The sequence below is a fragment of the Erythranthe guttata genome, chromosome 9 (assembly GCF_056151865.1).
Source record: "Erythranthe guttata isolate IM_541 chromosome 9, IM_541, whole genome shotgun sequence".
Lineage (NCBI taxonomy): Eukaryota > Viridiplantae > Streptophyta > Magnoliopsida > Lamiales > Phrymaceae > Erythranthe > Erythranthe guttata.
This window is the reverse complement of record NC_142541.1, coordinates 14,045,054-14,061,278: the sequence shown is the minus strand read 5'-3', so window position 1 is coordinate 14,061,278 and position 16,225 is coordinate 14,045,054. Positions and strand designations below refer to the sequence as shown.

At 34.3% G+C, this 16,225-nt stretch overlaps 2 protein-coding genes across 2 annotated transcripts; one reads left to right on the top strand and one right to left on the bottom strand.

Moving 5' to 3' along the window:
• The first annotated feature begins 1,010 nt into the window (after nt 1–1,010).
• On the top strand, nt 1,011–5,416 carry LOC105975868 (glycine--tRNA ligase, mitochondrial 1). Its single transcript, XM_013001107.2, has 9 exons — nt 1,011–1,576; nt 2,447–2,829; nt 2,912–3,029; nt 3,161–3,355; nt 3,444–3,668; nt 3,763–3,822; nt 3,942–4,022; nt 4,209–4,617; nt 4,981–5,416. The coding sequence occupies exons 1-9, from the start codon at nt 1,397–1,399 to the stop codon at nt 5,196–5,198; spliced, it is 1,869 nt and encodes a 622-aa protein (XP_012856561.1). The 5' UTR covers nt 1,011–1,396; the 3' UTR covers nt 5,199–5,416.
• A 480-nt stretch (nt 5,417–5,896) lies between these two features.
• On the bottom strand, nt 5,897–8,419 carry LOC105976087 (protein ALF). The gene is made up of 3 exons (XM_013001377.2): nt 7,929–8,419; nt 7,425–7,816; nt 5,897–6,459 (listed from the first exon to the last, which is right to left on the bottom strand). The coding sequence occupies exons 1-3, from the start codon at nt 8,368–8,370 to the stop codon at nt 6,088–6,090; spliced, it is 1,206 nt and encodes a 401-aa protein (XP_012856831.2). The 5' UTR covers nt 8,371–8,419; the 3' UTR covers nt 5,897–6,087.
• Nucleotides 8,420–16,225: the final 7,806 nt, after the last annotated feature.

Here is a 16,225-nt window from a genome sequence, read left to right as displayed (position 1 = left end):
ATTTTTATTTAAATGTGGTAGCTGATTTTTAGGGATAGCTAATTAACACAAGGGTAATATTGGGAATAAAATTTCTAGAGGTTATCACAAAGAAAGATTTAAGGGGTGATGCATCACCATTTTTTGCACAAAAAAGACGAAATCCCTCGCCCACAGGGCCCCCATCCCTTGGCCCGACAAGGATTGATGGATGAATGTAAATCATGGTAACTCAACGGCCCGTTAAGGTAGCGGACCCGGACATGGTGCCCACAAGGAACCAACCCTCATTGGAGTTGAAATTCCCGCACTGCGGTTGCCAGGATTCGATCCTAGGACCTTGCACCAACTTACCATCTCCGGAACCAGTTGAGCTACACCCATGCAGGTGTATCACCATTTCTTAACTATATGAGGGGCTTATTACTAATGACCCCATATGTATAAAAAGAAAATAAAAATTGTGTATTAGCATTATCGCCCCCTACTCGTAAAAAAATTTATGTATTCACCCCCCTTGGAATTTAAAATTCTAGGCATTACTCTTTGTGCAATACACGTGGTAACATAAGTATTTAAATACGTGACAATCACAATTATAATAAAAAAAATATATTACACTACTATAATATGATTTATTAGTGATATTTAAATTTACAGTATGCATACAAATCTGATAATAGAAATCCACTTCTCAAACGATAGTATAAACTTAATTGTCATAAAAATAAAATTGATCGTTGAATTAATGAAGCAATTAATAAAACGAAAAATTAGAGAAAAACAATTGGAAAAAGAAAGAAAGTAAAACAATATTCTTTTATTAAAAAGAAAGAAATATTAAAAAAAAAAAAATTCGGGCCCCAAAAAAAGGCAGCTTAATTTCACTTTGCACTCTCGAAACGTACTATTTTGGCATTTTGTACTCAAAAATAATTTATAACACTTTGAACCCTTGGAATATATTTTATTGTTCAAATTGCACGCTAATTTATTTTCCGTCCTAAATTTCCATTGTTGACCTATTTTCTGATTGTCAACAGAGTTATTCTCGCCCGAAAATATATTAGCAACGTTCCACCCTGAAGAAAAAATCAATTGAATAGATGAAACTGACCATGTTGACGGTCAAAAGATAAGTTAAACGACGGACAATTATGGCCGAAAAATATATTATAGTGCACTTTGAATGATTAAACATGTTTTGAGGGTGCAAAGTGTTATTTATTATTTTCGGGATGCAGAGTGCGAAAATGATGCTTTTCAAGGGTGCAAATTGAAATTAAGCCCAAAACGGCCAAACTGAGAATCTGCAACTGATATTTTTCTTCTTCTCGTCCCCACAGTAGCCAGAATAGGATAGATCGTAGATAGAAATCTTAGGGGCTTTGTTGATTCTTGTCTTGTGTGCTGAGAAATGGACGCCGCCCAAGAAACCCGCAACAAGGAGGCGTTCCGGCACGCCGTCGTCAACACGCTAGAGCGGCGTTTGTTTTTTATCCCCTCTTTCAAAATCTACGGCGGCGTTGCCGGACTTTACGATTACGGCCCACCCGGATGCGCCGTTAAGTCTAACGTCCTCGCCTTTTGGCGGCAGGTATTCACTTCTCCAGTTTACGAAACCCCCAGAATTTTGGATTGGCATTTTTAGGGTTTCTATTGTTGATAATTAGTTTTAATTATATGTTAATTTTTCTGATGGTGATTAATAGACCAGTAACTAGAACCTGGATAAATAATAATTTATCGTGTTCCTCCTCAGAAAAAACGTATTAAATTATTAGTTTGATAATTTAATATTTCGGTAAATTAATAGAATTTTGATAGTTTGGATTGTATTAATTTAAAGAGGTTTAACCTGTGTTTGGTTATGTAGTTATGATAATTATTAATTAAGGTTAATTTTACCAAGGTGTTAAGGTGGTGTTTGCAAAAGCTTATTTAAAAGCATAAGTTAGTGGTTGTGAGTTAGGTGGTGTTTGCAAAAGCTTTTACAAATAGATTATGAGCTTTTTTTTGCTCATAATCTATTTTTATGTGTTTGCAAAATGAACTTTTGCTTCTGCTTCTCTTAAAATAAGTAACTTTAAGCTATAATTTGTAAGCACCCATGACCGTGCTTTTTCTATTTAAGTTTATTTTCCAGTGACTTTGCAAACATCCCCAACTTTTTGAAATAAGCACTTAAAACCAATTTAACTCACAATCCATAACTTCTGCTTTTAAATAAACTTTTGCAAACACCACCGTTAGTTGATATTAAGTGCGTAATTTTAAAAGTTGGGGATGTTTGCAAAAAATCTTGAAAATCAATTTAAATAGAAAAAACAGGTGCATGAGTGCTTTTAAAATTATAGCTTAAAGCAACTTATTTTAAGAGAAGCAAAAGTCGGTTTTGCAAACACCTAAATACATATTATAAGAGAAAAAAACAGCTCATAATCTAAGTGTCATATTTGGGTTTCAGCATTTTGTCCTTGAAGAGAACATGCTAGAAGTCGATTGCCCTTCCGTTACACCGGAGGTTGTTCTAAAGGCATCAGGCCATGTCGATAAATTCACTGACCTCATGGTTAAAGATTTAAAGACTGGAAGATGTTACAGAGCGGACCATTTGGTCAAGGACTATTGCAAAGACAAGATCGAAAACGACCATAATCTCAGCGCTGAGCTGGCAGCAGAACTGAGGCATGTGCTCGCGGTATTAGACGACCTCTCTGAGGAAGAGCTCGGTGCAAAAATAAAGAGTTACGGGATTACTGCTCCTGATACAAAGAATGCTCTATCGGACCCTTATCCGTTCAATTTAATGTTTAAGACGTCCATTGGTCCATCTGGCTTGAGCCCCGGGTGAGAATACGTTGACCCAATTTTCCACGTCATTTTTTTTTACGATTTTTTGAGTTGACTTTTGAAATCTGATTGGTCGCAGGTTTATGCGTCCCGAGACAGCTCAAGGGATTTTTGTGAATTTTAAGGACTTGTACTACTACAATGGGAACAAGCTCCCTTTTGCGGCCGCACAGATTGGTCAAGCTTTTCGTAACGAGGTCTTATATACTACCATATTGATTGCATCAACATCCATATTCTTTTTTTTTTTTTTTCGATATTTTGCTGACAGTATATGAATATATAGTAAAATCTCTCTGTTGCTTAATTACGTGCATGAATTTCGCAGATTTCACCGAGGCAGGGTCTTTTGAGGGTCCGTGAATTTACGTTGGCAGAGATTGAACACTTTGTAGACCCCGATGACAAATCTCACCCCAAATTTTCTGAAATTTCGAATTTGGAATTTCTAATGCTCACAAGAGAAGATCAAGTGTCTGAACGACCGGCGAGAAGAATACCTATCGGAGTAGCAGTTTTGGAGGTTGGTCTATTATCTAGCTTTCTTCTTGTCGATTTGACTCATGTTTTAGTTTTTATTCGCCTCTGTTAAATAATTCTGTGTGGTTTAGGGGATTGTGAATAATGAAACCTTGGGTTATTTCATGGCTCGAGTGTACTTGTTCTTAACCCATATTGGTATTGACAAAGACCGGTTGAGGTTCCGTCAACATCAAGCAAACGAGATGGCACACTATGCTGCCGACTGTTGGGATGCTGAAATTGAATGCACGCATGATTGGATCGAGTGTGTTGGCATTGCCGATAGATCAGCGTACGATTTACGTGCTCACACTGTAAGAATTTTTTTATTTTATTTTTTCGTTTTTTTTCCGTGATTTTGTGGTGAATACGCATTTTATGGGTTCACTATACGACCTGTATTTGCAGGATCATAGTGGCACTCCTCTCGTCGCACATGAAAAATATCCTGAGCCTAGAGAAGTCGAGGTCTCTTCTTTCTCCTCGTTTTGAAATATATATTTAACCCCTTTTTACTAGTGGAAATTTAAATGCATTTTTCTATGACTTTTATGCCCTTCGTTGTAATGTTATTTGGTCTTGTTCAGAAACTTGTTATAGCTCCAGTAAAGAAAGAGCTCGGTCTTGCCTTTAAAGGTAGCCAAAAGATGGTGGTCGAAGCTTTAGAGGTATACACACACACACATATATATATATATATTACTTCCGTTTTCGTTTTGACTAAATTCCCTTTGTACCCGTGATTCCGTTTTGTTTGGAGATTTGAGGAGGATTGATATCTCCCCGTTGACAACTAACACTATTTGGATCTTGAAAACTCGTAAAATTAACTTCGTTCCGAACTTTATAAACAGGCTATGGGCGAAAAGGAAGCAATGGAGATGAAAGCAACTTTGGAAGCAAAGGGAGAGGCGGATTTCAAAGTTTGCACCCTCGACAAAAATGTGACCATAAAGAGTAACATGGTCTCGATTTCCAAAGAGATTAAAAAAGAGCATCAAAGGGTTTTCACACCGTCCGTTATCGAACCATCGTTCGGTATAGGAAGAATCATTTACTGTCTCTATGAGCATACATTTTATACAAGGCCTGCTAGAGACGGTGGGGAAGAACAATTGAACGTCTTTCGGTTTCCGTCGCTAATTGCTCCAATCAAATGCACCGTACTCCCTCTTGTTCAGAATCAGGAGTTCGAGGAGGTTGCCAGAAGAATTGCCAGGTCACTCACTGCTGTCGGGATCTCGTACAAAATCGATATTACAGGTACGTTGCACCTTCGGAATATTTTCATACTACTTTCTATGAAATGTTTTGTTTTATTGCATTCAACTCCCTTGTATTTACCCTATTTGTTAAAAAGGTGCCGTTGTTATTAATATTGCCAAAAAAATCCCCTATAATGCAACTTTTGTAGTAAATTACCCCCGAAAACCTCACCATTTAGGGGGTTATGTTGAATATAACTTGATTCTTTTCAAGATTGGTCGATTATTAGCCAAAAATCTTGAATTGAATTTGCTGCTTCTTTAGTGAACTGATATATAGTACATTATGAATTCGATTCGATTCGACATGTGAATCTACCTAAATACTAGAGATATTCATGCATTATATGTATATGTGCAGGTACGTCGATAGGAAGGAGATATGCGAGAACAGATGAACTTGGAGTGCCGTTTGCGATAACAGTCGATTCAACAACATCGGTGACGGTGCGAGAAAGAGACAGCAAGCTGCAGATTCGAGTTAACGTTGATGAGGTGGCATCTGTGGTTAAGGACGTGACCGACGGTGTCAGCACTTGGGCTGATGTACAGTGGAAGTACCCTACTCATTCTTCATGATGTAGTATGTAATATAATTTCATTTGCTTGTTTGCTCTTAGAATTTGTGGTGTAATTAGGTGTGGAAATTGGAACAGAAATTTCCGAATTCCGCTGATTTCGTTCCGGATATTTCTGATTTTGGAACATCATTTGTCATCCCGTATTCAGAAACCTCAGATTTGCTGTTGAGGTTTCCCACTTCATGTTGAATAAAAGAAACTCGTTAACTTATTGCATATTCGGGAATCAGTTTGTGCTCGTCGAAAAGCTCCACCAGCCGTATCTAGGGGTGGAAATTGGGACGAAAATTCCGAATTCCATTGATTTCGATTCGAAATTTTCCGATTTTGGAAGTATGTATATATTTTGCATTCCGAATTACGATTCTTCTAGATATTTTCAAAATGGAATCGGATACTCAATGAATTCAATTCCGATCTATGTTCCAATTTTAATTTTCAAGAATTCCGACTTTTTTCTTCCGGAAACTACAATTATAATATGAATATTATAAATGTATTTTGTATTATAGCCTAAACAAAATTGAAACTTTCAAATTCTGTTGATTCAAACCCAAAACGTTTTAATTATGGAGCACGTTTCTCATTCCAATTTTCTGATTTTTTTTTTTATCGGAATTGAAATTAGTTTTGCATTTTCAAAAATGCTAATTTCGATCCGATTTCCTCTCCTAGCCATAATTTAAGATTGGTAGCTAAAAAAACAGCCATGGTTACGAAACTCCAAACTTCTTAAAAAAAAAATTACAAGAAAATCCACCAAATACTAAAAAAAGTTCAATTTAGTCCCTTAAAATTAAACTTTCGTTCAATTTAGTCCCTTAAAATTAAACTTTCCCCCCAAAAGTCAAAACCACCCATAGTTTGTTTGTTTGTTTGTTCAGCCACTAGAAGGGCAAGTGATCAACCCCACCGCCGGAGATGGATGTCGACGCGGCGGCGGCGGCGCAGCTCCTCTCAGCGTGGCAGAGCTGGCGGAGCTTGGTGGGGACATACCATATGGAAAGGCGAGGATGGGCGTTGAAGATGGCGTCGATATCCCACCCTTGCCTGGCGGCGATTGCCACCAACGGCTTGTAGCACGCTTGTCTCCACGCGCCTACGTTCTCGCCCCTCTCCTTGAAGGCGCGTCGCAGCGCGTTGGAGGTGTCCTCGTCGAGGCAGTGGAGCGCGTAGCAGTGGACGTAGTGCCGCATCTTGGGCTTGTTGATGTAGTTCGCCCCTGCCTTCTTCGCGTACCTGAAAACTTGATTCGTCACCTGCAAAACAGAAGAAAGAAGGGCAATATGGTAATATCAGTTTAAGAATAAATTGTTTTCTTGAAGTTTACACGTGTCGAGTGAGGAGTGGTGCGTGGTGATTCTTTTGGGCCTATTTTTTTAAAGTTTTTTGCAGATAGGCCCAGAAAATCGTACGTGAGTTGTCACGCTCCCATGTTGACACCTCGCTGGGGCTTTTTCTGAGCCCAATTCAGCTCCGGTTTGTACGGAATTTTTCATCCACGTGTCATGAAAATGAACAAAGTGTATTATTTTTTTTAATTTATTGTTTTGGTAAAATAATGGAGTGTTCTATATATCATTTTCTTGACACTTAACAAGACTTGAGGGTGGAAATTGGAACGAATTTCCGATTTTCACCGATCCCGATCCAATTTTTTTTAATTTTGGAAGAGTATTTTTCAATCCGAATTCTGAAATTCGAATTTTCGATTTTTCTAAAATTATTTGGATTAAAATTGGAATATATATGATATTCCGATTTCCGATTCGATTAGAGTTCCGAAAATAAATTCAAAAATTTCGAACCTTTTCCAATTATCATAATTAAAATACTAATATTATTATTAATTTTATATTTAATGTGCGCAAAAATTGAAAATTTCCGAATTCCGCCGACTCCAGTTCAAAATTTTCCGATTTTGTAAAAAAGTTTTTTCGTTCCAATTTCCGAAATTCCGATTTCCAAATTTTCCCATTTTTTTGGAACGAAATTGGAACTAGTTTAAAAATATCGGAAATGACTAATTCCAATTCGATCGGTCCGATTTACACCACCATAACAAGTACATGAAATACAAGACAAATTGCAAAGACTATATATATACTTTTCAAATCTACCTTTTTATCTCATTTTGTATATTTAAAAATAGATATTAAATATTTATAAAATTGGACAAAATATAAAATTAAAATAAATAATTGATTAAAAAAGAAAAACAAACCTTGGTAGGGCATTTTTCACCTCTCTCCTTGGCAATGTTCTGAACTTGGATCAAGAACTCGCGACACTGTTCATACAGATGGAACAGGTAATCAAGTCCGTTCTTCTTCCCACGCGCCACCTCCCCCGGCTCCGTCACTATGAACGGGTGCTCCCTCTGCCTCTCACCGCCACCCCCTCCGCCGCAGTTCTCGTCATCCTCCGCCCCCTCAGTTTCATCATCGTCGTCGTCGTCGTCATCGTCCATGGACGCCATTCTCGACCGCCCCCTGCAGTTCTTCCTCCGCCGCTGCTGCTTCCTGCCACCCGCCGCCACCACCATCTCCCACACCCCTCCTCCGCCGCTCCCCGCCGCCTCCTTCTCCTGCTGCTGCACCGGCTCCTCCGACAACCCTTTTTTTTTTTTACAAACATTAAAAAAAAAACCCATGTCACACTCACATATATATATATACATACAGATATACATACAGATTTCCATGCATGCAATTCACGTAAGACGAACCTTCTTGAGAGAGGGCGTCAAGGGCATGATGAGTGGTGGCGTCGCCGCAGAGGAGGTGGCGCCGCCGTGCTTCCTCGTCATCAAGGCGGCGCCGCTCAGCTCTCACGGCGGCCTTGATTCCGTACCTCTCTCCGACGAGGAGATCCCACCGGAAAATCTGGCAGAGGCTGTTCATCATCTCATCAAGCTCCTCATCCCTCATATCCAAGAGCGTGTTCACAGTGAACCCAAGCTCCGCTATTTTCGCGGCGGTGTAGTATCTTATCCCATAAGCTTGAAAAAGCTCCTCTAAACCGCCGAGCTCTCTCGGCCTCACGGAGTAGGCCGACGACGGCGGCGGAGGAGGCGGCGGCAGCACCGCCTCGAGTAGCCTGTTCGTCGGCGGCATAGCACCTCTTGGGTCCCACTTGAACAAGCTCGCTGAGAAAGCATCAGGATCCATTTTCGCTATTTCCCTTTTTGATTTTCTTTGAGGGTTTTGATTTGTTGTTGGCTTTTATATATATATATATATATATATATATATATATATATATATATATATATAGATATATATATATATAGGGTTAAATACAGTTTGCACCCCTAAAGTATACCCTCTGTAACACTTACCCCTTAAAGTATCATTTGTAACACTTACCCGCTCAAGCACAATTTAATTTGTATTTTTAAATTTTAATACTTTAAAAAATTATTTTGTTGAAATGAATAACTAAAAGAATAATTAAATTATACAACTAAAAATATCTGTTAAAAAATACAATATTACTTTTAAAAATTGAAACTATTATCTTGCGTTGGATACTTTTTCAATAAATAACATCTAATTGTTGTTGGGCCAATTAATCGAAATATTATATCGATAAATTTTAAGAAATCAATACATAATTAATAAAAGGCGGCGGATATATGCAAGCCCATTTTTTTATTAGTTCAAGACCTCCAACATAAAAATACTAATTTACCCTTAATGAAATTCAAAACCAAATAAAAAACAAAAATCATAAAAAAAAAAAATCGGCGTTACAACGCCGATTTTGACTTGTGAAGTCAGCGTTGTGTCGCTGATTTTGTTAACAAAAATCGGTATTGTGACGCCGATTTTCGTGTACAAAATCGGTCTGGATAAACCGATTTGGGAAAACAACGAAAAGACACAAAAAAATCAATTTCAATCTCAATTTTTTTTCCAAAATCGGCTAACACATTGCAACCCAACAAGAAGTAAGCATATATTAATGTTCATCCACGCATATTTATCAAGAATCGATGCTTGATTAATATTTTTGAATTGACAAACAAAAGTTTAGTAAAAATGACTTGTTGGTGGTGGTGGGGTGATGGTGATGGTGCGGTGGAGATGGTTTGGTGGTGGTGGCTTGCTGATCGTCGCCGGCGGTCTAGTGGTGGTCGTGCGGCAGTCTTGTGCGGTGGTCGTGCGGCGGTCTTCTGCGGTGGTCGTGCGACTGTCGTATTCTTTTTCCGTATTCCTTTTTTTATTTCTTTTGAGTTTTTTTATTTTTTGGTCTTGTACAAATAAAAAATAGGGTTTATTTGTATTTATTTATTATTTGTGGATAAGGGTATATTCGTTCTCTTTGGTCTTGATGTAATAAAAATAAATTAGTTTAGGGTTTTGAACTAATAAATCTTTTTATGTGGGTTTGAACTAATAAAAAAATGGGCTTGCATATAACGGCCGCCTTAACAAAAATCTTAAGTATTTAAATTTATTTTAGTTTATTAATTATTTAAATATATTTTCATTCATTATTACCCAATATATATTACTTTTTAATTTTTTTTTTCAATAATTAATTTTAGTTACTTTTCAATTTTCTATGAACCGTTAATTATTAGATTGTTATGTTTATTATTTTTTAAATTTTAAGTATAAAATAATTGATGTTGAGGGGGGTAGGTGTCACAAATGATACTTTAAGGGGTAAGTGTTACATGAGCTATACTTCAGAGGTGCAAAGTGTATTTAGCCCATATATATATAATCATCACTATTCACTAAGGAAATTAGATGCTACACCTGGTTATAATTTACATGGGATGTATTTGATTCGTAAATTTAGACACAATGGGGAAACGACTGTAGGGCCAGACGGGGCATGGCCCCTCTCAATTTTATTTATTTATTATTATATATAAGTATATATATTTTATTACCTTTTTATTGTGCTCCTTTAATTTTTAACAATTTAGTTTATATAAAAAATTAAATTAAGTATTTATAACTGAAGAAAACATAGAAAATTAATAAATCAGTCAAAAAGTTCATCCTCAATTGAAAAAAAAAAATCGACTAGATTATACTTATATATTTATTTAATTCACTCACTTTTTATTATTTAATTCATACAAAGTCAGAATTAATGCAAAAAGAGTCATAATATATTATCTTTTCCAATCTTCAGGTTTTTCGGAAAAAAATAAAAAAAAAATCCTACCCGAAACCCCGAATTAAATTATTTTAGTGTATATTTCGGCCCCCCTAATTATAAAATTTTGGTTTTGCCACTGTCTACACATAATCACACACATGTGTATGTGATCTTAGTGAACAATTATCAAATCGAATCTACGATTAAAATTCAGACCATGTAAATAACCAGGTGTAGCATCTAACTCTCGTCACTATTCACTGCACACTAGCTAGCCATCCTTTTGCTCTTTTGTACTTTGCCAGAAAAGCCCTTGTAAGAAAATTTGTTTTTTTTCACCATAGATTTTTTTTGTCCTTTTTGAAAAAGAAAAAAAATAAAATCTGCAATAATAATGGAATAACTGAAAAATGAATGTCCTTTAAATTTGGTTTTGTAATGATCTCATAGTGTACCTACGGCCTACTGTTGTATTGGCTCCCTCTGTAGGGTTCTGTTTTTTTTTTTTTTGGCTTCTGTTCAAAGCTGCAAATCAATGGTTCCAACTTATCCTATATAAGCAATTAATTACTTTAGTCCTTGCAGTCAGCATTAATTATTTAATTATTACTTTATATTCATGTATAAAATCTAGCTGCAATTTAATTTAATTAATGTAGATATCGTTTTATCATATGTAAAATCTAGCTGCAATTTAATTTAATTAATGTAGATATCTTTTTGGATTTCATGACATCAGGATGTATTTGTAACAACATCTATTTTAAATATTACTTTATTTTTTTGTTAAAGGAATGCATCATAATTAATTAGAAGTGAAAAACTGAAAGTTTTACGAACGTCGAAGCAAGTGAACTTGTGTAAGTCGACTCAAGTTTGAATTTCATTGCCAACAATCGCTAGGTAGCGCTTCTCACGCGTGGTTAGCCTACGGTCGTTTACATCTCTTGTATGGTTTACAAATTATTATACAAGAATGTAGAACTCAATATTTTAGTTGGCTGTAGATTACTTCGCACTACCAAAAAAGAAAAAATAAAACTGCTTAAATTTGATTATATTGTGTTTTCATTTACTTCGATAGAAGTTATTAATGATATCTTATATATATAAAAAATAAAAAAAACGTTAAGGCAACCCTAAGAAACCCTAATGATATTTTTGTATAATTATTTATTTCAAAATATGTGTTATGTACTAATTTTCTAACTATATGATACTGAACCGTGAAGAATCCTTCCGACTTCAGTCTCCTATTTTTCATCAATATATCTCAAATCTTCAGAGATAAAATAGAAATTCGATTTGTTAAATCTTAACTTATTTGTTTGGATTATAAATCTTACTACGTAAAAAAAACTAATGTTATATAAAATATGAACAGTACTACTTTCTCAAATTTTACTATGCTAGTTTATTTAATAATAGTATAAAACGACTTAGTTGTTGGAATAAGAAGAGTGTGACGTCTAGCTAACGACTCTGTAAGAGCGGTATTTCCAACACTCTTTTATTAATTCATTTAGAGATTAAATTCTGAGCGGATCAGCCGATATTTAATATAAATCGGATTTCATTAATTTTTTGACATATGGCATTTAAGTCTTAACTTTTAATAAATCACGCTGATTATAATTAGGGTTAGAGGGGTTACAGGTTATGCTGGGGCTTTCCCTTTTTTTTTTTCTTCCAATTATTAGAATCCTAATTATATTTTTATTTAAACTATCCACGTATCAATCATCCTATGGCATCCGATTTTGGCTTATACTATGCTACACCGGGTGAAATACACCGGGTAGATCTTTACCATTCATATACACACAAACACACATACACCCATATTGGTGCGTGTAGATCAACGGTAAAAAATCACCCGGTGTAACTTTCACCGGGTGTAGCATAGAAATAACCTCCGATTTTCCTATTAAAACAGGCCATCCGATCTAAATTTGCAACCATTCATTTATCTCTCTTATTAATTATACGACAATGTCATTTTAGTCTGAAATTATGCATTTTCCTAAAATCAAAAAACATTTAATGAAATCCTTAATTCGTGCGAAAAACTTACAAAACCACAATTAAAAGAGAACGGAGGGAGTAACTGTTTCTTAATGTATTTAAAAATCTTGCAAAATTGAAGAAAAAAAAAAACCAATTTGCAAGTGAAACCAAAACTAGCTAGGCTATGTGGGAAAAGGCTATCTTACCCTATAATGCTTATATATTGGAGAAAATCACGAGGGGCAGTTTGGACTTTGAACCACCCCATATGAAATGACCAAAGTGCCCTTGTATGTTATAAATATATATACGAGTAGAGAGATCAGCCTAGTGTGTGTGTGTGTGTGTGTGTGTGTGTGTATCATGAAACAATTGACTGTTTTATTAGCTGTGTGAGGTTATTGAAGTTAGAAAAACTAGTGCAAAGAATTAAAGAGGGTAGAGAAAATTAAATAAAATAAAAGAAAAGAAAAAAGAAAGAAATACTATTCATTTGCAAGGTGAGTTCAGAGATAGTACAAAAGAAAGTCAGATAGTTTCTCAGGCAAACGAGAAAATAAAGATGGTTACAGTCGGGGCACAGGCCCCCTAACCTTTGATTCTGAAATCTCATCATAATAAATAAATTAAATAAATATTAAGGCTGTCTTTTTATTGTTATTATTATTTTTTTTTTAAATTATTGAACTTTCAGAACTCTCATGCTGAAAATCATAATGAACATTTTTCCATGTTTTAATGAAATAATTACAAATTTTCGTAGAATTAATTTGAAAACCGAAATTTTGAAAATCGAAATGAAAACTTTGTTCGAAAGTAGAGATCTTTTTAATAGAAATTGGAAAAATACGGAGATTCGTTTATTTAAATTTTTCGGTTATATATATATTGCAATATGTTTTGTCACAAATAACAACTATCCCATATTTAATTTAGATTTTGATATAAAAAATTATGGAATTTTTTTAAAATTAAAATGAAAAGAAAAATAAATGTTCAAATTGGAAATTTACATAATGCAGAACATCCAAAATTTCATCCATGTGTAAATTGCAGGCATATCTATCATAATTTTAATTTATTTCTTCCCCTTTCATCTTCTCCGAAAATTGCAACTTAATCGTCAGAATGCTAACGTTCGTGACCCTGCTTTTCCGACATTTTCTTTTGCTGCCTATGTCATGTGGAGTTCGACACAAGAAACAGAAGTCAATTGAACCTACCTAGAGGTGTAAAATCTATACGGATCGAACTTAGAACTTGGGAACAATCCCAAATATATTCAAAATCGCAGCGAAAAACTAGCTAATTCAAATTCAGTTGAAAAAATTGAAAAAACTTGTTTCGAAATCGCAACTTTTCTGATCGAAATCTGTTGAATTCAAAAAAATTTAAAAATTCAGAATTCGGAATGAAAAATATCGTTCGGTCCGTGTGTTGGTAAATGAATATAGACACATATATATTATATATTACATTATAGTAAGTAAAAAAAAAAAAAAAAAGGGAAGGTAATTAAGTTGCAGGGTTAGAGGATATCTGAAGCATGTACCTTATTCTGAAATATTGGTGAGAATTATGTACCATCCATCTCATGACTGTTACCACTGTCAATTCTGATTTTGCTTTTAACTTATTATTATTATTATTAATCCTATATATATAATTACAGTTGCATAGGTGAAATATATACATATTAATTTATAAAATGTGGCCATAATGTATTATATTATTAATTTGCCAATTGCGAGAAAATGCATCTAATCAAGTAATTAATTAATTGACTCCGGTTGCAAAGAAAATTAAAATAATATTTCGTCGGGTGAATTGCGTTATGCACCCCATAATTAACAGTGTTTGCATTTTTCACCCTATTATTTGTAAATTGGCAAATTACACCCTCACAAAATATATCTTATGGCAAAATGCACCCTACCTCAATTGTCTTGTGATATTTTAGCCAAACAAATCAATACATCGCGATGTTTTACATTTTTGAAGGAATTTTCATTCTTCTTTATGTTTTGTTTTCTTACTTAATATTTATTTTAATTATTTTACTTGTATATAATTTAAAAATATAACTGATGATTTATTTTATATGTTTCGCATAGAGTTAAAAAATGTATATAAAATTTCTAATTCAATTTTAATTTTCAAAATAATTTAAAAAATCCAAATTTTCCATAAAATTAATGTATATTTAAAAATAAAAATAGAATGAGAACTGTAGTGTAGGACATTAATAACTTTTTTTTAATGCGTAGTTGATGAAAATTAAATGGATTAATTAGAATAAGGCTTTACAAATATTTTTTTAAACTACAAAAAGAAAAAAAAATATACCGGCCATCAAGCATGAAAATCCTTCAAAAGTTAAAATATCGTGATATATAATGGGCATGTTTGTTTCTATTTCCAAAATAAATTTCTAGTTTTATACTATACATAAAACTGAGATTATGTTTGTTTGAGACTTTTCACTTGGAAATTCCTATTTTTCTTAAAACAATTTCCAATAGAAATACACTATTCATATTTTTCCCACTTTTCAAACCTATAATAATACCTACTAACCTATTTCTCTCTCCTCTATTTTTTCTCCCATCTCATCAATAATAATAATAATAATAATAATAATAATAATAATAATAATAATCACCATCATCATTATATTACACTTTTGCAAGTAATTTCGTAGAGAAAACACACCACAACCAAACATATTCTCATTTCTACACTTACATAAAACTAAAATCACATTTTCATCCAAACATATTCTCATTTTCTACACAAAAACCAATACATCTACTTTTTCCATCAGAATTTTTGAAAACTGGAAAATCTCATTAGAAACATAATCAAACATCCCCATTAATTCTTGGGATAAAATCTCATAAGGAATTGATGTGGGGTGGACTTTGCTACTTTGAAAATATTAGGGTGCAAAGCACCAATTAGGGTTAATTATGGGGTGCAAAATGCAATTCACCCATATTTCGTCTATATTATATATCAAGAAAAACAAAACAACATATATATATATATTGTATTTGAACAAGTGGTGAAGCTTGGTCAAGGAGGGCATTAATGAAAGTGTCGAATCAACAAGTGACACGTCATAATCTAAGGACAGAGGCGTACGGTAGTGGGAAAGGGGTTATCGCCCCCCATGAACCATGTCTGAGCCACGCAGAGGTATATATGCATGCTGCCTGTAAATTAGTTTGGCCCTTTGTCCGTTTTCTTCACTTCTTCCAACTACCTCATTCACTATTCATTTTGCTATCTCTATACTTATATTTCACATTTATTTATTAATTAATTTGTTTTGTCATTTTAGAGACAAGCTTTTAGAAAAACTCCGTCATGTATTGTCAATCACTTTGTATATTAACTGCATTTGGAATATTAAACACTAACGCAGAAGTAGATCACTCGACGCGAGTAGATGATACAGTGGATGATACAGAAGAAAGCTTCTTGTTTTAGTACAGATTCACTAGCACTTTTTTCTCGTTAATTAATTAATTTGTATTTTTTTTATTTTGGTAGATTCCAACAATCTCTACCTCATTGTAATGTTATCCCGATCCTTATCCATAACGATACACTCATTTTCGTTTGTAAATCGCTTGAATAAGACAAGATTTGGGACAATTTAAAATAGAGATTAAATTCGGATTCCACTATTTTTTTGGCATGTGACATTCTTAAGTCTTAACTCTTAATAAATCACGCTGATTATAATTAGGGTTATAGGGGTTATGGGTTCTATCGGGGTTTTCTTTTTCCTTTTTCCAATTATTAGAATCCTAATTATATTTTCATTTAAACTATCCACGTGTCAATCATCCTATGGCATCCGATTTTCCTATTAAATTAAAATAGACCATC

What these genes read in the sequence shown, in the direction of transcription:
- LOC105975868 (XM_013001107.2), top strand. Translation starts at nt 1,397, where the DNA reads ATGGACGCCGCCCAAGAAACCCGCAACAAGGAGGCGTTCCGGCACGCC. An exon ending in GTCAAGCTTTTCGTAACGAG is followed by an intron (nt 3,030 to 3,160) that starts GTCTTATATACT and finishes TGAATTTCGCAG; the next exon opens with ATTTCACCGAGGCAGGGTCT. An exon ending in TCGGAGTAGCAGTTTTGGAG is followed by an intron (nt 3,356 to 3,443) that starts GTTGGTCTATTA and finishes TGTGTGGTTTAG; the next exon opens with GGGATTGTGAATAATGAAAC.
- LOC105976087 (XM_013001377.2), bottom strand. Translation starts at nt 8,370, where the DNA reads ATGGATCCTGATGCTTTCTCAGCGAGCTTGTTCAAGTGGGACCCAAGA. An exon ending in TGACGCCCTCTCTCAAGAAG is followed by an intron (nt 7,817 to 7,928) that starts GTTCGTCTTACG and finishes AAAAAAAAAAAG; the next exon opens with GGTTGTCGGAGGAGCCGGTG. An exon ending in GTGAAAAATGCCCTACCAAG is followed by an intron (nt 6,460 to 7,424) that starts GTTTGTTTTTCT and finishes TCTGTTTTGCAG; the next exon opens with GTGACGAATCAAGTTTTCAG.